Source organism: Podarcis bocagei, assembly GCF_964188305.1.
Source record: "Podarcis bocagei genome assembly, chromosome: 9".
Lineage (NCBI taxonomy): Eukaryota > Metazoa > Chordata > Lepidosauria > Squamata > Lacertidae > Podarcis > Podarcis bocagei.
In genome coordinates, this window is record NC_138134.1 from 61942948 (window position 1) to 61970510 (window position 27563).

The following is a 27563-nucleotide window of genomic DNA, read 5'->3' on the forward strand; positions in this document are numbered from 1 at the left end:
ATTTGTTCTGTGGTTTTCTTCAACCACCACAAGTAGATTTGCAAGGGGAGGTATGGGGACATGTGGGGAGAAACCCCTGTACTAGGAGGATGGCTTTGTTATATAAAACTCAGTATTTTGGTGTTTTTGGAAGCTGTGTTAAATTTGCTTTACTTGTACAGTTGTTATACTGTTTTACTGTACTGTAACCGACCCTAGCATGCATGATGAAGGGTGGCTAAAAGTTTTCTTATAAAAATAAATAAAATGAGATAGATTGAGCCAGATGGGAGAAGAATATTTAAAAAATGATACATATCAAGAACTCCCAGCAAGCAAGCTAATAAACAGTGCAGCAGTCTTAAATTTCTGACTAATCTATTTGCCACTAATTTCTATTAGAAAGGAACACCTCGTTTGAAAAGTGCATTTCTGTACATTCAGGGTAGCTTGATTTGGCTGTTGTGGTGAAGTCTTTTTGAAAGTAAGTTTAAACATCAACAGAATACTTTGGAATTTAAACAACACTGAACCACCAGGAGTAGAAAAGCGTGTTTGTTTGTTTAAAAAAACAACCCCAAAGTTATTTTAAACAGGAGATTAAAAATTCTATTAATTATTCTAAATGCCTAAAGCTCAGGTTGGCATAAAGATAAAACTTATAATCTTTAAATAATGCACCTCAAGTGAAACCATCTGCCATAAAAACCACCCATTTTGTTTCGTGTCAGATTGTTAGCATCTGTTTCCAAGTTACAACAAGAAGAACCTTCAGCTGTTTTCCAACTTGAGCCTCATGAACAATATGATAAGCAGTTTATGCAAAAACTGCTCAGGTTTGTCCATTTGACAAGTACAACTGCAATCGGGATACAATTCAACATTTTAAAGTCCCACTACCAAAGGACCTAGAGGGGCCTATGGGGCAGTACTAGACAAGATGATCCGACTTGGTTTAGGTCAGTTTCATAGGTCTATAGTTAACTGCAGAGGTTGTCTGAGGCCCAGGGCAGCAGTCTTAATTAGAGTAATGTTATAAACAAAACAAAAAAGGCAGCCGGCCCCTGGCGGGTCCCCCTGCCAGCTTAGCCCTCTGAGTTCTGGGGCATATGTACCTGGCTGCCTCCCACCCACCCACCCACTGCACATATCTGTTGCCCTTTCTGAATGCCACTGGTTCTTCCAAGGTTTCTCTCTTATTATTATTATTCAACTGAAGATGTAAATTCAGCTTGGGGACCTTCTGCATGCAATGTATCTACTGCCAAGCTGCAGCGCCCCAAGCTATAGCTACCTTGAGCTCAATACTTCCCAAAGCTTGTGTATGTCTCTGAAGTCTTTGAATCAAGCCCTCAATTTAGCCAAGCTCTATTCTTTCCAATGAGATCTGCAGAACTAAGGTCTCTGTATACACATTTCATTTTAACCTGTGATTGCCGGACTGTTAGGGAGAACTGGCTCATGCATGCATATTGTCTAACAGAAAAGGTTTCACATTTTCCATCAGGTGTTTTTTGGGGGGAAGAGTTACAATACACACTAGTTTCACAAACTTCATGCTTCCCCCCCCCCACTCCCCCGGAAGAGTAAAATAAGCTACAGGTAAATATAAATAGTTCAGATGAGGTCCCACTACTCTGTAATAAGCACTAATACCCTTTCACAAATTTCAGACACGTCTTCCTTATATAAGAGTATAAGCAGGCAAAATGACCTGCACACAAAAGTGTTCTTCCTCAGGAGAGAACCCCTTCTGTTGGAGGAAAGGAATTTTGGATATAACCCAACACATTTACCGTATTTTTCTATGTATAAAACACCCCCATGTATAAGACACTCCCTATTTTTGGGGACTCTAAATTAAGAAAACACCCCTCAGCACTACCCGTGTATAAGACGAACCCCAATTTTAAACCTAATTTTTTGGTTAAAAAAAACTAGTTTTATACACGGAAAAATACAGTAAATAATGACTTTGCCGCTAATTAAGCACATTTCCCACTAATTAAATTCATGATTTTACACACAGATTAAAGAAGCCTAATCTAAATTTACAGTTTCCATGAATTAAGGTATTTCAGACTATGAAGGAAGCATGCAAATTTCAAAAACATGGACTAAATATGGAAACTCTAAAATAAAATTAAATACTTCTAACATGTGCCTTTTAGATGTAGACTAAAACTGTTTGGTTACCTTTTGCATTCAGCGAAATAAAGCTAGAATTAAACGTGTTTCAAGATAGCATTACTACTTAATAGCAAAAACGTTTGGCCTGCTCGGCATAGTTGGCCTTAAGCACATTTAAAAGCTACTCCTTCCAACTTTCAAGATCTCCAATTTGCTGCATTTTATTAAAACTGTGGGCATGTAGTTACAGCAACTATGCAGCTCTCCGGGTGCTGACAAAGAGCTCTTATGAAAGGGATTGTTTAATACAAACAGGCCCACACAGCTTAATTGTATGGAACTATTTCAGAGGATGGCAGCCCTTTAGCAATTACTTTTGCAAAGAATCTGTCTCGGCGAAGCTCGACATGTTTCAGAACAGACAGATGTTCTGTTCAAAGTCAAAGGCTTCAGGCAAAACAGTCTCCGAAGCAGCATTTCAGTAAAGCTGCACTTCTGTGAATTTGCGTACTCTTTAAAATATAAAAAGTTTGAAAACTTGACCAAGTCATCCTAGGAACTAATGATGAAATGCACCATTATTTTAAAAGACCACTATTATATATGTTGTGCACAGCATATATAATAGTGGTCTTTTAAAATCAAAACAAACAAAACTGAACATAAAAATGCAATTCCCATCAACTCCCCCCCTTCACTTGAGAATACTACTTTAAAAAATACAGTCGGTACAACACCTAACTGTCAAAAGGGCCCATTTACTACTATTTCTCTAAAACCACATCAAACAGAAATCACAAAGTTAAAAATACTGCAATTCCACAACTTTTCTTCTGAATTATTAGCATTTTCAAACACAAAATCAGACTGCTCTGGCTAGAGGCTATTCACTTTCCTGGAACATACATAGCTCGAAGCACACAATTATAGCAAACATTTGAAAAATAAATAGTCCAACGACTGGGAAACCGTACCAAGTACTCACCATTAGCTAGGTTTTATTCTTTCCTTTCCCATGTTAAGGTTTTCTGACATTGCTTTTGAAAACTGCAAGCTATAGCACTCCATAAAATGGCCACATTGCTCAGCTAATAAAACCAGTGTTAAAAAGACAGAGCATAAAGATTTAAAAGGAGGAACAACCACCAGAAAAATCATCAAAGGAACCGTTTCTCCAGTGAAGCTTAAAATATCCATCCTGGCATCTTCAATCATGGAGCAACCCTGGAAGTTGGTTGCTGATTCTCTGAAGTAGTTGCAGCAGAAATTCTGCCACATTCTTGCCTTCTGCATGGTTTCTCGGCTGCAGCAGATCAGAACAGGCTAGCAAACAACAGCTTCCCAAATGAAAGCTCTAAATTCTTCTTCTACAGTGAAATGAACCAAGTTTCGGTGCTCAAGAGTGAGTGACAGTGTTGCCAGCCAATCAGCTTGGGTTTTTCAGGAAAATCACCCCTTAATTCATTCAAAATTAGGTCATCTGACACTATTTGAAATGCTATTGGCTTAGAATGAGCATAGTGTTTTAGCCTAATCAGGAAAAGGACACCCATCTATGTCTTTTTGGATTTAAGGCATCCTTGACTATATTACCTGCTGTATATATATATTTTTAAAGAATGAATGCAGACTTACCAGAGCTTCCCAACTATTAAAGGGACGGAGCTCTATTATCTTCTGAGCCTTTTTCTGAGAGCACTGGGGGATCAAAGTGAGTTCACCCAGTGAAGCATCTTGCAGGAAACTAAGAATTTTAGTTTTGTAACCATCCTCCATCACATCATCACTACCACCATAGTCCTCATCAAGGGAGCTGCCAGCTTCCGAAGCAGACTCGTACTCCAAATCTTGAGAGTCCCTTTTAGTACTCCAGATTTTTTTCTTTTTATCTTTCTTTCTGAAGCCGTTCTCAGTTCGTGTGGAGGATTTCTCTTTCAGCTTCACATTAGTGTCATTCTGGCGATAATGGCTGTTATTAACGGAGACCCCCTTTCCATTTGAAACTTCACTTTTGGAGGGGTATTGGGTATCTGTATATGCATTAAAAAAACAACACAGAGAGAACTTACAAGAAGACAGTAATGATGGGGGGGGGGGGAGAGCTGTACAGAACCAGTGCCTACTTTATGGAATAAGCTTCCATTTCCATACTCAAAAACATTTTATCCAATATTTGGCACTATTCCCATGACTGCATTGTGCTGCTCTGATATCTGACAATCATAACAGAACATTGCACAATCCTATTTAAAAGCTTAAATATTATTGTTAGTATCACATAAAGGTGGAGTAACAGACATTTTCTTCTCAAGCTCTAAATAAATATTAGCTGGTTAAATCAGGACATTAAACAGCCATTGCTTTTCATTAATGTCTTGCAGAACATTGCAGAACCTGTTGATAGTTTTAAGCAAGAAGTGTTATTTTGTACCCAAATCTGTTTTAATGTAATGACGACACATTCAGCAACAGTAAACATGCCTGTATTGCTTATTTAAAACACCTTTTGCAATTCTGTACTTTTAAAGACATCTTAGTCATGAAACATTTTCAGTATCTCAAATTCAGTTCTTCTGGAAATAAGGTAACTTAGGCTGAAATCCTAGCCCCATTGAATTAAATAGGACTTACTTCTGAGCAGACATGGCTTGAGCTGTCATGTAACTAAATATCTTGCTACTTTCTAATATTTCATAGTTGTAAGAAATATTGTTTAAAGGAGAGTTAAATAATTCAATTATATTAGAAGAATTCACTGTAAAACAGTAAATAGCTCCATAATAAAAGGGATTTGTATTTTAGCCTTGTTAGGGAAGTCAGTTTAGCTATTTCACCTATTATTACAGTATGAGTATGCAGTGGTGCCTCGCAAGACGAAAATAATTCGTTCCGCGAGTCTTTTCGTCTTGTGAAGCATGGTCCGTCGCAACTGTGCCTCTTCAAGCGGCTTTTAAAAAAAGCGCAAGACGTTTTCGTCTTGCGAAGCAAGCCCATAGGGAAATTCGTCTAGTGAAGCAATGAAAAAAGGGAAAACCCTTTTGTCTAGCGAGTTTTTCGTCTTGCGAGGCATTCGTCTTGCGGGGCACCACTGTACATTAAAGAAGTAAATAGAATGCAAGTAGCAGTACATTGTTATATTTAACAACATAAGTTGAAAAGGGTATTTTTCAGACAGATCACCACCTCTTACGCTGTCTCTAGAGAGGCTTATCTTTTCGTTCTTCTAGACTTTTTAATTACAAAGGCTACTTTTATCTGGTTCTTTTAGGCACTTGAACCAAATTATCTTTTTGACAGTTTTAAATAGTTTTAGCTGCTATGTCTAAGCTGGTTCTCTAGGTTTCCCTGCTCTAATTTGTATTAATTATAATTGTTTTTACTGTTTAAACTGTGGGCTGCTTTTTTATTTCCAACAGGTCTATAAACCACCCTAGGGAACTACGTTATATGGATGGCTTACAAATATAACAAGCACATACATTCCTAAATAAAAGTTGGTAATGTGTATTTGTGGAACACCTACCATGGAGTCACATAAATTAATTCAGTTCACACAAAACTAAAAATAAAAGTTAAAGGAGTCTGCTTGCAGATGCCATAATAGGTAATGAAGTGTGTTCTAATGTAGCAAGGTCAGGATACCAAAAATGATGAGCTATGGGAAGCTATTCAACTTGTACTTTTCAAAGAGTAGCTCCTCACACATATGGCAAATTGCTTTTAAAAATGACAGGACTTTGTGACATTGTGTGTTTGTGGGGATGATGGAGAGTTAGGTGTGTAAGTATGCTGCTCAAATGAAAAATTCTACTAGGCTGCTACAAGTTCCCGTGTTCACGCAAGCAAGTGTTTGGATCCTGGCCTCAGGTTTTAAATGTGCTCATCATTTTATAAGGTACCTTAAATATCACGCCTCTATTTAATGAAGTGTTAGTAATGCAATTTTTAAAAAGAGAAGCAAGCAGAACACCAGCAGTAACATGTGAGAACTTGAGGGGGCATTGTACATCACTGTTCAACACAGGACATTCCTAAGTCACCAGCTGCTGGGATAAGCCAGCAGTTTCAAATTGTTCAAGTGCTTAGGAGAAGGGACACCCCACGCCCATAGTACAAAAAATATCTGGTACTACCCATTTCTGGTTGTTATATAGCACACTTCCCATGGTTACTGCTGAAATGCAGCAGCTGAAGCAGCCACAGCAGCTGCGGTAACAATTAGGGTCCAGGATACTGACATTTCACATAATTCAACCAGCCAGTGACAAGCAGAAAGGCAGGAAATATTTTAAAATAAACAAATTTGTTCCAGTATTTCTCTTGTTATTTGCAATTATCTTCCAGACACTTATAATCAAGATGCTCAAGCCTAGTCTCTTTCCCAGTTTCTCAATTGGTACATAAATTTACTATTTTAAGCAAATTACTATAAACCAAAACACTTTACTTATATAAAACGTGATCCGATTTACAAAGGTACTGAGCCATGAGAAAAATCACTGTGTTTCCCAAAAGTGTCCTAGGGGAACTTCGGGAACTACCTCTAACACAGAGGAGGGAGGAGAGACATGCATGAAAGCACTTGCACATGTATATAAGGTCCTTCTGGATATCGGCCTAGGCTTGGAATGCAAACACATTTATTTGGAAGCATCACTTGGGCTTGGATCCCAAGGTCCTCTAGCTAAAGCAGAAGGTACCCTTGGCCACACAAGCCTTCCTGCACAGCTTCCTATGCCCAAAACACATAACACTGGTCCTGAAAGACCTACATTGGCTCCCAGTATGTTTCTGAGCACAATTCAAAGTGTTGGCACCGACCTTTAATGCCCTAAACGGCCTCAGCCCAGTATACCCGAAGGAGTGTCTTCACCCCCATCGTTCAGCCCGGACACTAAGGTCCAGCTCCAAGGGCCTTCTGGCGGTTTCCACAGCGAGAAGTGGTGTTACAGGGAACCAGGCCTTCTCAGTAGTGGCGCCCGCCCTGTGGAATGCCCTCCCATCATATGTCAAGGAAATAAACAACTATCTGACTTGAAGACATCTGAAGGCAGCCCTGTTTTAATGTTTGGTGGTTTATTGTATTTTAAATATTTTGTTGGAAGTCACCCAGAGTGGCTGGGGAAACCCAACCAGATAAATCTATTATTATTATTATTATTACTATTATTATTATTAGGACAGGAGTCTGACTGGGAGGGAAGGAAAACCCCATTGTGTAAATGGAGCAGAAGTCAATAAGCAGAGGTCATCATGAAATCACTGTACTATTTTTGAAGATGCCCCCAAAACTAAAATAATCAGCTTTGAACACAAAATCAGACCAAAAAAACCCTCTCATTCAACTGGTAACTGCAAAGTATATTCTAGAAAAAACAACGAATTGCAGTCGTTTTTATTGTTGTTGCTTTTCTAGCAATTTGATCTGCTGATGGTGTTGTTTTTTTTAAAAAAATCAAGCAGAGAATATGTTGGTAGAACCAAAAGGCTGGGAAGAAGCTGGTGGCGGCAGCAGTATATGGCAGCTCTCTAGCAGGGATATGAAAGTCTACTTAAATGGCATCAGCGATTACCAACAAGACTGACTTGAAAGCTCAGGAAACAGTACATTTGAATGTCAGAAGTAGTGCTTAGTAACAATCAAGAAAGGGAGGATGTGGAAAATGTTGCATCCTTCTTGGCAGTGCGGTATAGCAGTCTCTATTAAGTATTCTACAAAGAATTAGACAGGTTCCTTACATCAGTTTACAATCTAAAATATTTTAATTGTAATAGCAGCAGTACAATGACATTAAAGCAGGATTAAGGTGGCTGGTTGAAATATGCAGAATGCTTACACTGCAGCTCCACTCTTAGGGACAAAGGTTGCTGCCTGATAGTAAGCCAGACCACTGGTCCATCTAGCTCAGTACGGTCTACACTGGCTGGCAGCAACCCTCCAGAGTTTCAGACAGGAATCATTTTTTATTCCCTACCTGAAGATGACAGGAATTGAACCTGGGACCTTCTATATGAAAAGCATGTGTGCTGCCATTGAGCTGTGACCCTTCCCAATCTTAGATCCCTAGTTGGGGAGGAAAACACGAAGGAAAGAAACAGAAAGAATGGCAGGGACAGAGAGCAATGCTGCTAAGTTGCTTCTGCTCATATCATTTTGGGCTCTTCGTTGCATAGAACCACCTCCGTAACTAAAGCCTCTCCTGAAGTCATTTGTGGGAAGTCAGAGAACATTTCAGAGTGTTGCTTGACATGAGTGAGAGACTGCAAGCAGGAGCAGCAATTTCTGAAGTCTGTCTAGGACAGGCATCCCCAAACTCGGTCCTCCAGATGTTTTGGGACTACAACTCCCATCATCCCTAGTTAAGAGGACCAGTGGTCAGGGATGATGGGAATTGTAGTCCCAAAACATCTGGAGGGCCGAGTGTAGGGGTGCCTGGTCTAGGAAGACCTTAGGCATGCATTGACAAGGCTCTCACCAAATGATAAGAGATTGCAGGATTTAAAATACATTGCAATACTTCTGCCCACAATGGCTCCACAGTTGTCACTCAAGCCTTTCATCACTTAAGAGTTTCTCAACTTTTACTCCATCACAGAATCATTGATAGTAAAAGCTATATTCTTATATCAGCATCTGACATGGTCATTTAAAAATATTTCACATATTACTTACAACAGGACATGTAACTCCTTGGGATAGATAAAGCCTATATGGTGTGTGTGTGTGTATGAAAATGAAATATTCTTTACCCTCATGATCTTCCATGAATACTTTTAAAGATTCGAAAGCTTCCTGAAATATCCAGTTGTGTTCCCGAAGTACATCTCTCAGCTCCTATTTAAGAAAAAGTCAACAGAAATCCTATGTAGTCACAGAATTAACAGCCTATGACTAGACAAACATCTATGCAGATTAAAACAAAGAAGACAATCAAGGAACCTTCTCATTTACAGCAACTATGAGAACATAAAATATACACTGCAGCTACTACTGCCCAGTACAAAACTGCTCCTCACCTTTACATTTTATCCAATAATTAAAGCTGAAAGTACTCCAGATCAAAAATTAGCAAAAGTACACTAGCTTCAAATTCAAGAATGCCTCACGTTATTTATTTACAACACTATCTTCTACGGTAATATTAACTGTCTATTCTAGCTCATAATGTGGATTGACTACTGAATCTATTCCTAGATTGCGCAATTATTAGACATACTATTATATATATTATATATACTAACAATGAATCCATTCTCCAAGTGTCTACCCTTATGTAGCCAATATGACACCATTCATGTAGAAGAAGGTTTCAGCAGGCTTGGGGTAATCCCAATTTTGGCAGAGGTACGAAAGACTTTAGAAAAGCTTAAAGCAGTGATGTCCAAACTTGGGCCACTAGCTGTTTTGGGACTACAACTCCCATCATCCCTAGCTAAGAGGACCAGTGGTCAGGGATGATGGGAATTGTAGACCCAAAACAGCTGGAGGGCCAAGTTTGGCCATCACGGGCTTAAAGGGAGGTTGATGAGTAGGGAGGGAGGATAATGGAAAACTGGGGATGGGGGAGAATGGAATGGAGTATCCTAAAAAAAAGTACACGGCTGGCTGACTGGCAGGCACTTTGACATGATCAAGTCACTTAATCTCTTTTACGCAATTCCAAATTCCTATGCAAAGGGAAGAGAGCTAATAACAGTAACTAGAACGTGGACTAATTTTTGTATGAGGGTTATATACAACACATTTTTGGCTGAATGTAACATACCTCTTTATCCAGGCTGGGAAATTCTTTGTGCAGTTTGCTTACTAGATTTTCACGCTTTTCCCATTGATTCTCAGGACTCTGCAACTACAGTTCGGAAAAGATTCATTTATTTTAGACTTATCCTACGCCACTAACTAGACAACACACTTGCCCACTGAATGGGAAAGGTAACTTGAAGGAACCACAATTGTGTGTGGTCCATGGGTGAGGAACCTCAGGCCTGGGGGCCAAAGGCAGCCCCCTGCAAGCCTTCCTAACTGTCCTTCACAACTCTGCCCCAACCTCACCCCCACACCCCTGACTATCCTGCTTCACACCTTCCTTCAAGTGTTTGTGTGGTTGGAAATGTCCTTCAAATCTGATAATGCCTTTTATTTGCCTGGGTAGAGACTAGAGAAGAGTGTGTGAGTGTTTGTAGGACACTGCCTACTGTACAAATGTTAAAAATTTACACTTGTTGCACTGCTCACTTTTCCTCAATTACCAGAATGTGGCCCCTGGCAGGCTGCCCATAAAGTAACATGGTCCTCAGACTGAAAAAAGGTTCCTTATCCCTGGTGTAGCAGATACAGCTAAATCTCCAGATTCATCAGCTGCACTTATTGTAGCCAGATATGGATTAATGTCTTCACCAATATTTTTTTTAGCACACTTAAGGTTTGAAAACTTCATCTGTGTATTTAGAAAGAAAGCGGTCAAAGGCCACACAAAATGGCGTAGAGGAGTTGGAGCTGACCAAACATTTGTGATTTCCCCCCTGTGAACTAACTCGGACATGTGGCTACCAAGTCATGCATTAAATACAGAAAATTCAGTGTATGAAAGAGATATGATTAGGAGAACATTTAATTTCCAATGCTCTAGCACTCATCTCATAAATAATTAGCTCAGGAACTGAGCACACATGGAAAATCTTGACAAGGTGTTTACTCAATGAGTGCTAATTTGGGGTTCTGTATGTAAAGGAAGTTACAACCAGCTACTTACAGGATCAAGCCTTTTCTTTTTCGTATTTTGGTCATCCTCATCTTCAGTACCATCGTTGGCACTTTCCTCAAGTTTCCTTTTGCGAGAGCTGCCTTTTGAAATTAAAAAGAGGATTTTTTAAAAATTGGCAACTTCTTGCAGTCCAGTATCAAAGCACTTTGTTGCTTAGCAATTAATCTAAATGCCCTTTAATCAAAACCAAAACCTGATTTTTACTTCAAATTAACCAAACAGTAAAAAATGTAGAAATTTTATTGTATACTAACATTTTTGTTATGAGTTGGCAGTTCATAAGAAATAAAATAAATAAAATTTTGCCAATTTTTTTTCTCCCACCCATCCACCAAACGCACACACACACAATCCCACTGAGACAAAAAAAAGCAAAAAAGCAGATGTTCAAAAATTCCTCCTTCTTTTAAAACTTGCTCAGAATCAAAGGAACCATGCCCTTATGTTCAGGCATGTTTCTTCATGTCTATTATTTTATACACAGGACGACTAGCCAAAATGTTTTTCACAAAAGTTTGCTGTTAAAAAAGATATACATTTGAGAGGCTATAAAAAGATGTAAAATTTCAGTTTTTTAAAAAATGAAAATTGGATGGAAGGGGAAGCCAATGGGCAAAAACAAACAAGGAAAGAAATGCCATTTTGAGACATGCAAGAGATGTACAGTTGAAATAACTTGTAGCCAAAATCCAAGACCAAACTATGTAGTTAATTCTTACTTCTGAGTTAATATGTGCAAGAGTGTGTTGCAAGTCCCCTTAACTTTAGTAGAACTGACTTCCACAGATGATACCAACTTATCTGTATGCTGTCACAAGTGAGATCACCACTGCATTTGCCAATACCTAGCCTTCAAACTGATCCTGATAATTTGAAGCAAATGGAGTACACAAAATGGAACTTAACCAATATTCATGTGAACATATGCAAAATTAGGCATAGAAATGCTTTGTAGATGGAATTATATCTGAATTTAGGAATCAGCAATGAAGGGCCTTAGACAGTTAGGTCCCCAAAGATGGGTATGGGTAAAGATGGTATGGGCACCAGTGCTTTGCAACTTGATCATAAATAATCTAGGGTTAAGGGTAACTAGTTGGGCGTCCATATTTGCAGATGACATCAAATTATTTAGAGTGGTTAAAACAGAAAGGAATTGCACAGCATTTTATGTGCTAGCCAATGCTAAAGTGCTAGGTAAAAAACTGCTTGGAAACTACTAACAGAAAGTTTTCGCTCTATAGGACGCAGTTTTCCCCCTCCAAAAATTAAGGGGAAATGTGTGTGCGTCCTATGGAGCGAATGTAGGCTCCTTGGCTTCAACGATAGCAACGCGAAGCCTTCGAAGCACAGAGGGAGAGCTCCCACCGCGCTCCGGAGGCTTCGCATTGCTTTCGCTGAAGCCGCCTGAAGCCCACAGAGCGCAGCGGGAACTCCTGCTGCGCTCTGGGGGCTTCGGGCAGCTACCCGCAAGTCTTCAGAGCGCAGCAGGAGTTCCCGCTGAGCTCCGAAGGCTTGCGGATAGCCGCCTGAAGCCTGGAGAGCGAGAGGGGTCGGTGCACACCGATCCCTCTTGCTCTCCAGGCTTCACTTCATTGGAGAGGCGCTACACAGTTTTCCCTCTCTGCGCAGTGCCCCTTCAGTGAAGCGGGAGTAGAAATGGAAGGGGTTCCATTTCTCCTGCCACTTCGCTGAAGGGGCGCTGAGCAGAGAGGGGGAGATTTTTTTTTTCTGTTCTCCCCCTCCTATGGTCCGGTGTGTCCTATGGTCCGGGGCGTCCTATAGAGCGAAAAATACGGTGCTTCTTACCTTCCTCATTCAACTTCAAGCCTTCAGCTATAGCTTCATCCATTGTAGCAGTTGATGATATCAGCTAGAGAGAGAGAAAGGACAAAAAAGTCAACAAACATTTCTTTATTAAAATTAGAGGAATTTCAATTATATTCTGAAGAATTTACAGTGAAAGCCTATGCATGGTTTTTGAAAGTTCTTCTGTATTCAAATTGTCCACCCCAAAAAATATGAATTCTGCAATCTATACAATTTATGCAAATTGGGAAAACTTGCTACTGATAAAGGGAGAGGAGTTATGCAATACACTGTAGTCCACTGGAAATCTTAATTCATCTGCCTTCTGAGCTGTTAGGAGACATTGCCCACATTATTTCAACTGTATCATCACAGTCACAATGGCTCAAAAACTTGTTTAAGAGGGAAAGCAGAGATTCTCAGAAAGCTGCTACATTCTGCATGCCCACTCTACAATTCTTTCACTGGCACTATTTAATGATTATATGCTGTTATGAGTTTCAAAGAGCTTTCCATGGACCACCTCAGCAAGCCTTTAAGCTTCTACTTAAATAACATTTACTTAAGCTATTCTTTTATGGATTGCATTTCTAATCATTTTTATGTGCCATTGGGGGGATCACACTTTATAGGATAAAATGGCAAGAGCATACATACTAAAACGAATGAACTCATGAAAGGTAGACAGTATAAGAGAATAAGTTCTCAGGCTACTATATATAGAAGAGTTGCCTATCCAAGATCACCTACTCTGTTCACAGCAAATGCAAGATTTGAAAACAGAACTCCCTGAGTCACAGTGTGTGAGAGAATGAGTGAGAAGGTGAGAGTAAGTAGCTCACTTCCAAGTGTACACTAACACTGCTTTAAGACTAAATATTGTAATTCATTCTTCACAATATTTTATGACTGGTGCTCCTTTCAAATTAGCTAACAATTCAAAAGTATATTACTGTACTTGTAATAACTCTTCGTCACTTTTTTGTGGAAAGAGTTCCTTTAGTGTTTGGAGTTTGCAATAGTTCAGATCCTCCTCCTCTTCCTCCTCTTCTTCATTTTCCTTAACAGATTTTGATGGCTTGCCTTCATCCTCTTCACTATCTGAAGGCTCTGAGCTGTCGTGTATGGTAAAAATATTTACACCATTTTAGTCAAGCACGGTAGTATTGCATTTTCTATAAATATATAAACACAGTAGCACTGGTAGGAATAACAGCAAATTTATTACGTCATAGGATTTCATGGACACATCTGATTAAGTGAACTGTAATCTCTGAATGGTTATACCATCTTAAAACTGGTCTTTAAGGTGCACAACACTCTTCCATTGTTTTTTATTGCAAAAAGACTGATAGGGCTACTCCTTTGGAATATAACTTTTAAAACCAGCTGCCCTGTCAAGAGCCTTTGGAAAGCAAGCAATTAGCTCTAGCCTTATCATAAAAACGTACCCAACACAGGAGCTGTTTATAGGCTACGTTTCTGTCTAGGGAATTTATCTGCATTCCTCTGTGGAATATTCTACTGCAGGAGATGCAACATTTTCTCTGTAAGAAGGTGAAACCTAATTTTCTAAGATTATGCCTTTCTGATATCAAAGTAGCTTTCAAAAAAATTGCCAGTTACCCCTTGCAACATTACCCATCCCTGAACATTCTGAGTTGCATCTAAGAAATCTCAAAAATATTGTCAAAACTAATTTACCTATATTCTACTGTTCTGTGCCAATGTTTCTGTATTCCAACCCTACTGGCTTTTAAGGTTACATCTATTCAAGAGAGTGTGTGGATAGCTTATAAGATTTCATAGGTACACAGCAAAGCTCTTAAATATCACATAAGTTGTACAGCACAGTTGATACAAGAATTCCTAGACAATATGTATATGCATCTGTCACACACACAAAAGTGGTTGTACAGGAATATCCAATGTGGTATTGACCAGATGTTGTTACAGACTATAATTCCCATCATCTCTGACCAAGGTTGGCCAGGGCTAATGGAAACTGGGAGATCAACAGCATCACACTGGCTACCCTGCATAGACTGAACAGACTCTGATTAACAAAAGAGATGCTTCTGTGGGCTGACAATAATTCTGTGAGCTGGAAGCACCTAAGGCTTCCGTAAGTGGCTCCACTTAATGGCCATAAGTGACTGGCTATTTACAAAGATTAGGTTAGTTCCTTTGTTCAACAAAAAAGGGTTCTGAACACGCTAGGAAGGCCTAGGTATTGACTGAGTTCATTTTCTCTATCTGATGAGCACAGCAAATACTTTACAGGAGTCACTCAAGTACACTTGAGCAATAACATAATTATTAACACAGAGAAATAAGGCCTTATCGAATACCATCTAGTTTACACACTCAGCTAGGAAGTTGATTCTGAACCGCAACACCTGACCACAGTGAAATGAAGAAGCCCTTTTCAAGAGGTGTTAAACACTTCTTAATTTGCCTTAGAGTTGCCTTGGGGAAAGGAATTAAATGCATTAATTACAAGAGATAAAAAGTAGTTTCAAAACTCCATTCATTTATTTGAAAACTTAACTCATAATACATTATCTTCCAAATCTTTTTATAAAACCGAATGCCTGAGGGCATGTTAAAATGCTCATCTAATTATCACGTTGTTGTCATTTATAATATCTTTTTCTTGAAGATGTTGTGTAATTAAAGATCATAAAAAATAAGTACATAATTAAACAAAGCTCTGTGGGAACAATAAAAAATGCTACATATATCATATAAAAATATTTTTTGAGAATTTATTTAATGATACTAAGAATTATTTTTCATAGTTAAAAACAATGAATGCATTTAAAATTCAGACTGAAGGAGGCATGCATCTATAATCAGGAGAGTTTTTAAAATGAACAATGCTTGTTTTAATAACTGAGATTCACTTCTTTTTAACTCTATGGACTTTACTGAATATATGTTAAATAGTAATGTTGCAGTACTTAAGATCATTATATTACAATCCAACCAACCCTTTTGAGTGGGCAGTTTGTCATTATGCTGGTGTGTGAGGGGGTGATTGTTTTATTTATGTTTTTATTATGTGTTTTGTTTTCTTGTATTTTTATGCTGTGAACTGCCCTGAGATCAATGCTGGCATACCAATTTAATAAGTAAATAATATATGTTCTTGGGCCTACAGTCTTTGGCTAACGAAATGGTAAACTTGGTGAAAATGGAATGAATTTTGGACTTACTATGAACATTCATTTTCTTCAGTGGATAGTTCTAACCTGGGAGTGAGTTACAGGGCAAAAACCTTGATGGATGGATTGATTTACTTATCAATCCATCCTGCCCCTACTGCCTTCCCTCAGGCCTTCAGTTCCAAGGCACCAGAATTCTCAATGTCACAGTAACCTGCAAGGCCAGCTTATACGTGGTTGCTCCCAAGAGAGGCATGGAGATGTGAGTAGTCATAACACCTGCTACTTCATCTCATTTAAACAGCTACCTCAGTGCCCTGCCAGCTCCTTTGGCTAGAAGTGTGAAGAAGGGCAAAAGACCCTCCCCTCCTCCATCCTCAATCAAGTTCAGCTGTCCAACAGCTTCCCTGCCCCCAGGTCATGGCTTGAAGATCAGCAAAGCAATTAGAAAGAGAGGACCTGGTGGGGTGGGGAGGGATTAATCATTTTACAAGTTATGTAACCTTGTTACTTAATTCTTTTAAACTGTATTATGGTATTTTTAAGTATTGTAATTTTTATTGATCATAATTTAGTAAGGATTTATTGTTCTTGTTGAGAGTGAATTTCTGTTTAATTATTTGCGGGTATTTTGAGAGTCAATTTTATTGTGCACTATTAGATTCTAATGGATTACTGAATATTGCTTTATTATAGAATAGAATGGAATCACAGAGTCAGAAGGGACCACAAAAAGAAGAGGAGCTTGGATTTGATATCTCACTTTATCACTACCCTAAGGAGTCTCAAAGCAGCTAACAATCTCCTCTTTCCCTTCCTCCCCCACAACAAACACTCTGTGAGGTGAGTGGGGCTGAGAGTCTTCAGAGAAGTGTGACTAGCCCAAGGTCACCCAGCAGCTGCATGTGGAGGAGCGGAGACGCGAACCCGGTTCACCAGATTACGAGTCCACCACTCTTAACCACTACACCACACTGGGTCTCCAGTGTCATCTGGCTCTCAATGGTCATCTAGTCCAACCCTGTGCGACACAGGACTCTTTGGCCCAATGTGGGGCTCAAACCCATGACCATGGGATTAACAGTTTCATGCTGTTTGATAAAGCTGTTTATTTTAAGCCATATTTCTTATTATGACATATGTGTTGGATCAGACAGTCGTAAGATAGATTTTGTATATTTTGTTGCTTCTTTGGCTTGTAAACTGCCTGGTGTATAGCAATATAGAAAGGCAGTATACAAATTAAACATGCAATGAAATGAAACCTATTCAGGAGCTCTCATGGAGTTAATGATAACAAGCTTTATTGTTTTTTATACCAAACCCCCCCCCCCCCAATATTTACTTGTAAGAAAGTAGTAATCAGAAATATGGACTTAATATCAATTTATATCAATAAGGGAATTTATATGTATAAATAAACAGGCATTACTAAGACTTACATAATAATCACATCCTTCCTGGGAGCAGCAAATTGCTTCATACGGGAATATTTTGGTGCCACTTCTTCTTCACTTTCTGATGACAATTCAATAACATCTTTCTGACACTTAAAAAAAGATGATTGTGTTGTCCTTTTTGCTTCAGGGGTTTCTGGAACACTGGAATCATCTGTGAAAGCATTTTAAAGGATAAAAAAGACACATGTTACAGAAAAACAAGAGTACAAGTCTTACTATGACTGAGGTATCATCAGAAGTGGCCACGTTGATTACACCAAATTAATTAGAAATGTGCTTTGGGGGCATGTTTAGTCTAAGAATTATGTAACTTAAGGTAATGAGTTTTTAAATTACTCTACTGCCTTGAAAACGTGTGTGTTAAAGGTGGTATAGTTGCGTGGTTAATTGAAGATCTGTTTCAAGTTGTGGCATCCTTAAAACTCAGCTTACTTTCTAACATGTCTCCAAACTTAATGGCTGCTGAGAAAAGTGTGAACACACATGGGCTAAAATCACAGCCTTACGTAGGCTCAGAACTACAGTGTGGCCTGCGCAGGTCTTCTGGCATCAAATGGGAAGAAGGGGCTTCTGTGTTCTGCTATGCTCTTGCTTGAAACAGCTAACAGCCCTAAAAGCAGGTAGGGGCAAAAGTGAAAAGATTATGGTTCCATCCATGGCTCCCTTTCAGGGCTAAAGCATTCTGACCCTGGAGGCATGAAGGTAAAATGAGAAAGACAGCAGCACACACAGGAGAACAGCAGCTGCAAAATGGGATTGCTGCCTGACAGAAGTTTACTGGAAATAAATTTTAAATAATCTGAAAGTGCTTGAGAGGCGTTTGATGGAAACTTCAATAAATCTTGAGCTTTTATAACCCCGAGCAAGTGACTGACACTGGAAATGTAAACTTTGAAACTGGGTGCTGTGGCATGCCCCCCACCACTGTAGTAAAATTGTACTGCCATATGGTAACAGGATCTTAGAACTAGATTTATTTATTGGAGTAGGGGGATGACACCCCCCCCCCCGAAAAAATATCAAGAAATAACTTGCAACTTAGCAGTAGATTTTGAATTAGAAAAATGCAGCTCACACACCTGCTCTGTTTAAAAGTAAAACCAGGATACCACAGGAATCAGACGACACCACCACATGCTCCCCACACACCAATATTTAATGTTTCATATGACCATCACGAAGCCTAATTAGAGACATATCAAACTCACCAGGGTCAAGCAACAGTCAGATATTGTACTGATTCAGGATAGAGAATAGGGAATAGAGCTGCACTAGACAGCACAAGAGGTGAAGCAAACATTCTCGCAGCTTGCTCTTAATTCCAAAGCCATAGCTATTTTTGCATGTCCATATATTGTTATTTAGGGACGCGGGTGGTGCTGTGGGTTAAACCACAGAGCCTAGGACTTGCCGATCCCCGTTCGAATCCCCGTGACAGGATGAGCTCCTGTTGCTCGGTCCCTGCTCCTGCCAACCTAGCAGTTTGAAAGCACATCAAAGTGCAAGTAGATAAATAGGTACTGCTCCGGCGGGAAGGTAAACGACATTTCTGTGTGCTGCTCTGGTTCACCAGAAGCGGCTTAGTCATGCTGGCCACATGACCCAGAAGCTGTACGCCGGCTCCCTTGGCCAATAAAGCGAGATGAGCGCCGCAACCCCAGAGTCGGTCACGACTGGACCTAATGGTCAGGGGTCGCTTTACCTTTATATTGTTATTTGCTTCATCTTTCTACAGTACAGAGACAAACTTTCCATTGCTCTTATCACCACAGCACAAACTGACATTCTGATTTCTACTTTAATAATAATAATAATAATAATAATAATAATAATAATAATAATAATAATAATTTATTATTTATACCCCGCCCATCTGGCTGGGCTTCCCCAGCCACTCTGGGCGGCTTCCAAAAGATACATCAAACATTAAAAGCTTCCTGAAACAGGGCTGCCTTCAGATGTCTTCTAAAAGCCTGGTAGTTGTTGTTCTCTTTGACATCTGGTAGGAGGGTGTTCCACAGGGAAGGCGCCACTACCGAGAAGGCCCTCTGCCTGGTTCCCTGTAACTTGGCTTCTCGCAGTGAGGGAAGCGCCAGAAGGCCCTCGGTGCTGGACCTCAGTGTCTGGGTAAAAAGATGGGGGTGGAGACGCTCCTTCAGATATACTGGACCAAGGCCGTTTAGGGCTTTAAAGGTCAGCACCAACACTTTGAATTGTGCTCGGAAACGTACTGGCAGCCAATGTAGGTCTTTCAAGACCGGTGTTATGTCCAGCCCCAAGACCTGCAATCTGAGGTGAAGATGTGGCAACTGGAGCTCAAGACCTTCTACATTCAGAAGAGTTTGCTTTATCACTGAGCTATACTGCTGTATCACTGAGATACAGTCCACAGACTAAATTTAGTGTGAACATTCCAAATTAAGCTGCCCTATTAGATACAGTCAATGATCATTTCACACTGAGGTTCCATTTCCAGCCCCCACGTTTGTCCGCGGAGCACACATAAGAACGCCCTGCCCCCTTATGCCATGCCACACCCTTTTAGCGATGTGTTTAGTGACATTTTTGGGTCACTTCCAGGTTCAGTTGCATTTTATTCAGACACGCGTGAATCGGTCGTTACCTGTGCTGTCCATAACAAATTATTTTTAAGAAGTGGGATATGAATGTGTGAATAAAAATTAAAATCTTCAAGTTAGTTTAAGTTTTTGGCTTTTTCCCTGAAGTTAGCAACTATAATTTCCTGGTTCAAACAAAACCAATAAATTATAGTTAGTTACAAGATTCCACATTTCATTAATGAATGCCATGAGAGAAGGGGATGTGTTCATGGGCAAATGCTTGTTGGCTATTAAGCAGAGACAGAATCACCCAAACAAAGTCACTGGAAAGCTTTGGTTTGTCAATGCATAATGTGTGTCATAGCTCTCAGATGCATCTGAAGCCTTATTACTACAACAGCTCATTCCAAGGAATAAGATGGATGATACCTCACTAACAAATGAGGAGCAGACACAGTTGTTTCCATTGAACAAAAAAAAAACCACCCTGACTCAGCATAAGCAATGAAATGTATATGACTATACAATTATTACCTATGGACACTTGAAGTAATTCCCATAACAAACTCATTCTACATTTGGTGGGGAAATGTTCCCACTCATCCATAAAAAATAATCATTTTATTTCTTTATAAATAAAGCACCCCCTCCCCAAAAGAGTTTACAATCTAGATTTTTGCAATGGGGGGGGGAGGGAGAGAGATAATAGCTAAGGGTTACAAGGGATAGATGTGGTGAACGAATTTGGTTAATAAAACCATTTACTATATTGCTCCTCATTGGCTTTTATTCTCTTCCCCCATTGTATTTGTTGCTCCCCTCGTATTTTTTTACCGTATATTAGCAGACCAGTTTCTGCTAAGAGAGATTAGGCACTGGGCCACACCATCCCTATTTGTGCAGTTTCTATGGAGACAGATTTAAATCCATTTCTAAGTTTCCTTCTTCAAAAAGATCTACTGCATTAAAAAAAGCACCTTAAGTGCATACTTTACCTATAAACGTGAAAATTGTCTGTTACAAACTCTTCTTATATGCAACAGCTTATTATCCCATGTTAATATTAACCTCTAGCTAAAGTTTTCTCTCATATTTTGGGGTGGGGTAGAAAAGCTTTTCATCTTGATTAGATTTCTTTCCTTAGCACAGGACTAAGCAAGTATCTATACAACCATACATTGCTCTTAATGTGGTACCCTCTGCTCAGGGAATGGGAGATGGGAGAGACGACATTATCACTGACCAATAAAAATGGCTTTCAAAAGCTATTGTACAGTAGTAATAGCAACAGTGAATGCTTATGTTCACATGTAGAAAATATCAAAGGACTGTCTGCTTTGTTTTCCTACCAAAACAACTTCAATGGATCAGGATGTTGGCAAAGCAGTTTGAATGTTAAGTTATGAGGGTCAAGCCCTATGGGATTTTCTTGCAAGTTCTTAATTAACCCAGATTTCCTAAATGCTTTTGAGAACATGATATTTGATACCAGAGAAATTGAATGTCTAGTCAACCACAGGAATACTCTGCACATAACCAGAGGAATTCAAAGAATGCTCCAGAAATTAGAGCTGTAAAAGATATAACAAGATACAGCCGCCACATTGCTATCAAAACTTCATTCAGCTGTATGAGTGAAGATCAAACACTAAGCTATCAGCATGAGTACTGTAGACTAAATCAAAGCTGGTTGTATATAGACTTTCCCTTCATTTATAAATCACATATATGAGAACTCACCAGTTTTCTCAGACACATCAGATGCTGGGGTGGCTGGTTTACTAATCTGATCAGGAACATTGTCATTTTCTTCACCAACAGATGCAGCACCATCTTCTGAAGGAGGAGAACATGTGGTGTCCTTATCTACTGCATCCAAAGAAGTAGAAGAAGCCTCCTCCTGATCTGCAGAAAGGCCAGGGGAAGGGGCACTCTCTTCCTCCACACATGACTTCCTTTCAAAGCGAAAGCGATCCAGGTTAAGCAGACTCATGATTGGCCTTCCACTTCTGTCACAGATTATGGAGTTCAATTTAAAATCCCTCGGGCTTACGATAGCACCATATAAATCAAGAGTAGCTAGAGATATAAAAACAAAACAAAACCCAGAGGGTGAGGTGGGAGATACATGATAGAGCAAGAAAATACAATGGAAGATCCTTATTTGTAGGCATTCATTCATTCATTCAATAAATTTCTATAATGCCTTGGGTCATGAATAACCTCAGGGTAGTTTACACCTATAAAACTTAAGATTTATTGAAACTATAAAACACACAGTAAAAAGTTAGGCCATGTACAAAAGAGGAGAAAGCAGTCTCCAATTATAAATGGGCAACATTGATTAACTACTCCCAAATGCCTTAGTGAACAAATGTATCTCCAACTATTGCCAATGTAGACATCAACCACATTTCTGACCAGGGGGAGTTCCATAAGCAGAATGCCAGCACAGAAAAGGAACAACCACAGTTACCTCTACTCCCCCTCTCTCTTTAAAGATCAAAGAAAGATTGGGCATAAAAGAAAATGGGAGGGAGATCCAGTTGAAATTGAGGGGAAAGGGATTTTGGCAGACAGGCACTCTGTCCAAAAGGTTTCCCATTGCCGATATAGATGTTAACAAGCATGAGGACAAGATGGAACCTTGCAATACACCATGGTGCAGGTGCCAGGCAGTAGTCACCCAATGTCACTTTCTAGAAACAGTCCTGCAGGTAGGAGGGGAACCACAATAACACCATACCTCTAAGTTCCAACTCACAGAGCCACACCAGGAGGATACCAGTCAATGATACTGAAAGCTGTCAAGAACTAAAGAAGAATCAGCAAGTACACACTCCTCCTGGCTGTGACATTGATCTGGCGTATAAGACAGCTTTTTAAACCCGGAAGAGGTTAAAAAGTCAGGGGTTGTCTTATACGCCAGGTACTACCTCCGAGGCAGCAGTGGGCGCCGGGCGGCTTCCTCCTGGCGCGGAGACCACCGCCCGCTTGCTGCTTCGGAGGCTGCCGAAGCTGCCGACGACGCAGCAGCGGGCGGCGGGCTCTGCACCGGGTGGCTTACTCTCGCCCAGCATATAAGACTGGGCTTATAAGATGTCTTATAGGCCCAGTCGCCTAATACGCCAGAATCTACGGTAATACTAGAACTGAAACCAGATTCAAATGGGTTCAGGTGATCAGGATACTCCAAGCATGCCTGAAGAGCCACCAGTGATCTACACAGCACTTTCATTTTGCAGCAGCAATCTCATTTTGGGGTGGGCAGGGGAAGCAAGGCAAAGTGCACTTGGAATTGGAAGGCAACAGCCAGGGATTTTACTTTGGAGTTGGGAAGGGAGGCATTTCTTCTCCCACGCCCTCAGCACCTGCAGTTTTAACCTTGAATCTCAGTCACATACATGGCCACAAGACTTCTCAAATTGCTCACAGACAATTCCTGGTCACAAAACAGACCTGGTGCATGGCTAATTTTGAACACTATCTCCAGTACCTTGCCTATGATCTCTCATGCACCTTGGTGGATTTCTCACACACCTTCAGAAGGGAAGATTTAACATCTTCTTTTTTTAAAAAAAATAATATTTATTATTTTCCCAACAATTTAAACACAACAAAAAGAAGAAAAAAGACAATACAATACAACACAAAGACACTACATAACACTAACACATTAAACTAACAAAACAAAACAAAACAAAATAAAAAAATTCCTTTCAGTAGCACCTTAAAGACCAACTAAGTTAGTTCTTGGTATGAGCTTTCGTGTGCATGCACACTTCTTCAGATACACTGAAACAGAAGTTGCCAGATCCTTCTATATAGTGAGAAGGTGGGGAGGGGTATAACTCAGAAGGGTGGTGGGGATGGGAGATTGGCAGATAGCTGAGATGAGCCTGTTGACGACTCTTAACGACTGCAATAGGTCTTACAGGAAAAGGCAAGGGGTGAGAAGGTGAAAAATGGCTACACACATACCATCTCGGGACTATTTAATTGCTCATCGTCTAACATTGTGTATGCCATCAAATGCCAACAGTGTCCTTCAGCTCTCTATATTGGACAAACAGGCCAAACCTTACGCCAAAGAATAAACGGACATAAATCTGACATCAAGAATCACAAAACAGAGAAACCAGTAGGAGAACACTTCAATCTCCCAGGACATTCTATACAAGATCTCAAAGTAGCTGTTTTACTACAAAGGAATTTCAGAAATAGACTGGAAAGAGAAGCTGCTGAATTGCAACTCATTACCAAACTTAAAACCATGGAGAGACCTGGTCTGAACAAAGACATTGGATTCTTATCTCATTATACATGACTTAGCCATTTTTCACCTTCTCACCCCTTGCCTTTCCCTGTAAGACCTATTACAGTCGTTAAGAGTCGTCAACAGGCTCATCTCAGCTATCTGCCAATCTCCCATTCCCACCACCCTTCTGAGTAATACCCCTCCCCACCTTCTCACTATATAGAAGGATCTGGCAACTTCTGTTTCAGTGTATCTGAAGAAGTGTGCATGCACACGAAAGCTCATACCAAGAACTAACTTAGTTGGTCTTTAAGGTGCTACTGGAAGGAATTTTTTTATTTTGACTATGGCAGACCAACACGGCTACCTATCTGTAACTAAAACAAAACAAAAACCATTTAAAACACATCAAACAATTTCAATATCTTATCTTTCATTCACTTATTTCAACGACCTCCTCACACCTCCCTTTTTGTATTCCACTTCTGTCAATTGTTTCAGCAATTCCTTTCCATCTTCCTCTGTTTTCTATCCTATAATTATCTTAACACATTCTAACCTTATTTTTTCCTTTAATACTCTATTAATCTATTTATACTTAGTTCCTTATAACATTTCTACTAAAGCCATATAACTTCATTCCAACATTTTTCTAACATTCATTAATTTATAATATTTCTGTAAATAGCCTTTAAACTTTTTTCAGTATTCTTCCACCGACTCTTCTCCCTGGTCTCGGATTCTGCCGGTCATTTCCGCCAGTTCCATAGAGTCCACCAACTTCATCTGCCATTCTTCCCGGATGGCTAAATCTTGTGTCTTCCAATACTTCGCAATAAGTATTCTTGCTGCTGTTGTTGCATACATAAAAAAAGTTCTATCCTTCTTTGGCACCATTTGGCTGACCATGCCCAGGAGAAAGGCCTCTGGTTTCTTCAGGAAGGTATATTTGAATACCTTTTTCATTTCGTTATAAATCATCTCCCAGAATGTCTTAATCCTTGGGCATGTCCACCAAAGGTGAAAGAATGTACCTTCAGTCTCATTACATTTCCAACATTTCTTGTCGGGCAAATGGTAATTTTTTTCAAGCTTGACTGGTGTCATGTACCACCTATAAATCATTTTCATTAAATTTTCTCTTAGGACATTACATGCCGTGAATTTCATACCTGTGGTCCATAACTGTTCCCAGTCAGCCATCATTATGTTATGTCCAACATCTTGTGCCCATTTAATCATAGCTGATTTCACCATTTCATCCTGAGTGTTCCATTTCAACAGCAAGTTATACATTCTTGACAAATTCTCGATTTTTGGGTCTAACAATTCTGTTTCCAATTTTGATTTTTCCACCTGGAAACCAACTTTTTTGTCCAAATTGTATGCCTCCATTATTTGGTAATAATGGAGCCAATCTCGCACTTTGTTTTTCAATTTTTCAAAGCTCTGCAATTTTATTCTGTCTCCATCTTGTTCCAGAATTTCCCAATATTTCGGCCATTTGGCCTCCATATTGAGTTTTTTCTGTGCCTTCGCTTCCATTGGTGACAACCATCTTGGGGTTTTCTTTTCTAACAAATCCTTATATCTTATCCAAACATTAAACAATGCTTTTCTAACACTATGGTTTTTAAACGCTTTATGTGCTTTTACCTTATCGTACCACAAATATGCATGCCAACCAAATGCATTGTTGAAACCTTCTAAATCCAACATGTCAGTGTTTTCAAGAAGCAGCCATTCTCTCAGCCAGCAAAAAGCAGCTGATTCATAATAAAGTTTCAGGTCTGGCAGGGCAAATCCACCTCTTTCTTTAGCATCAGTTAATATCTTAAATTTTATTCAAGGCTTCTTGCCCTGCCAAACAAATCTAGAAATATCTTTCTGCCACATCTTTTTGGACATCCCCCATTCCACCCCCAAGTCAATCTCTCTGTTTAGCTTTCATAAGTCATAATGGGCAAGGATCAAGAGCACACGAAGCTGGCCAAACACCTTCAAGTGCCTTGTCCACAAGAAGTTGAAAGCATCCCATACAACTTGATTAGCTGGTGATCTGGAACCTCCCCCAGTTATATTAATTGCCCTTATTTCCCTTAAAGTGCCTTACAAATTTATCACAACAAGCCTCCGAGGGTTTTTGATATTTTCACCTTGGAAAAGCTCTGCAGGATGGTTACTTGATGATGCAATGGAAGAGGGCATATATATTTTATTTGTCACAATTGCTGCCATATGGCAGGCATTATTATGTGCTCTCACCTGTGCCTTTTTACTATACAATGTGTGCCACATATGCTTCAGTCACCACCCTGGTCAGCTGTGACCAAGGTACGTGAGTGGGTTGGCAAGAATGGATGGATTTTGCTTTCTCCACCAGCCTGTTTGGCAGAAAGCAATCCATACCTGTTAAGCAATTAATACCCTGCATTTCCATGCAGGCTGCAGAAGACGATTTCCCTATTCTATGACAAGCATGGAAACACAGGATACTATGATTACCTACCTTTCTAAAATATTTGTAGGCTACCTTTTAAGGTCAACCCCCCTCAAGATTATTTCCAACATGTAGATTCACAAGATATAATCAGTAGTAACTTTAAAACCATAAAACACCTGCTGTATACAGCAGATTTTAAAGGTTAATATTCAATTGAAGCCATAACTTTTTCTTTTAGGGTTAATTAATAGGATGCACAACTGAAAAGGGACTATGGAAAACTATTCTAATATATGATTACAGAAGTAAGATTGTTATATGCACAAAGATGGAAAGATACAGACCTACCTACTATAGAGAAATGGTTGGTAAAATTATTGGACATAGCTGAGATAGCAAAGTTAACGTGTTTAATTGGAGGAAAATCATTATTGACATTTATTAAGGATTGGAAATTTCAAAGGCAAACAAAGGCAAACTTCCATCCAGAGAACTCTGTTTACCACCCCACAGTATTTCCTTGTCTGCATTAAGCCCCAGCCTGTTCACTCTTATCCAGCTCTAAACCACTTCCAGACAGTGAGGCAAGAGTTCCATAACCTCCATGGAATGAATAGATGGAAATGATATGGAGGTAGAGTGTCTACAGCATAGTGATGACACTTTAGCCCAAACCTCCAGGAAACTTCCCCCGGTGGTTTCATGCAGATGTTAAATGTTTGAGAGTTAAGATGCTCCACTAGACATATTCATTATAAGGCGCCACATAAGTTAACAGATACAGTGGTACCTTGGTTTACTAACTTAATCCGTTCCGGATGTCCGTTCTTAAACCAAAGCGTTCTTAAACCAAGGCATGCTTTCCCATAGCAGCGGGGGACTCAATTTACAAATGGAACACACTCAATGGGCAGCGAAACATGTTCTTATTCCAAGGCAAAATTCACAAATCAAAACACCTACTTCCGGGTTTGCAGCGTTCTTAACCCAA

At 39.7% G+C, this 27563-nt stretch overlaps 1 protein-coding gene across 2 annotated transcripts in view; it reads right to left on the reverse strand.

Moving 5' to 3' along the window:
• Positions 1–27563, reverse strand: part of SMARCAD1 (SNF2 related chromatin remodeling ATPase with DExD box 1) — a 45730-nt gene that overhangs the window by 14597 nt on the left and 3570 nt on the right. The window contains exons 2-9 of one of the 2 annotated variants that reach the window (XM_081206975.1): positions 21612–21950; positions 17293–17461; positions 13642–13798; positions 12684–12747; positions 10863–10954; positions 9876–9959; positions 8860–8944; positions 3745–4139 (exon numbers count right to left, since the gene is read on the reverse strand). In XM_081206975.1, the coding sequence (XP_081063101.1) occupies positions 3745–4139; positions 8860–8944; positions 9876–9959; positions 10863–10954; positions 12684–12747; positions 13642–13798; positions 17293–17461; positions 21612–21864 (1299 nt within the window). In that variant the 5' untranslated portion in view covers positions 21865–21950. Of the gene's footprint in view, positions 1–3094; positions 3484–3744; positions 4140–8859; positions 8945–9875; positions 9960–10862; positions 10955–12683; positions 12748–13641; positions 13799–17292; positions 17462–21611; positions 21951–27563 lie in introns of those variants that run through there. The other variant, XM_081206976.1, reaches the window with a different exon arrangement.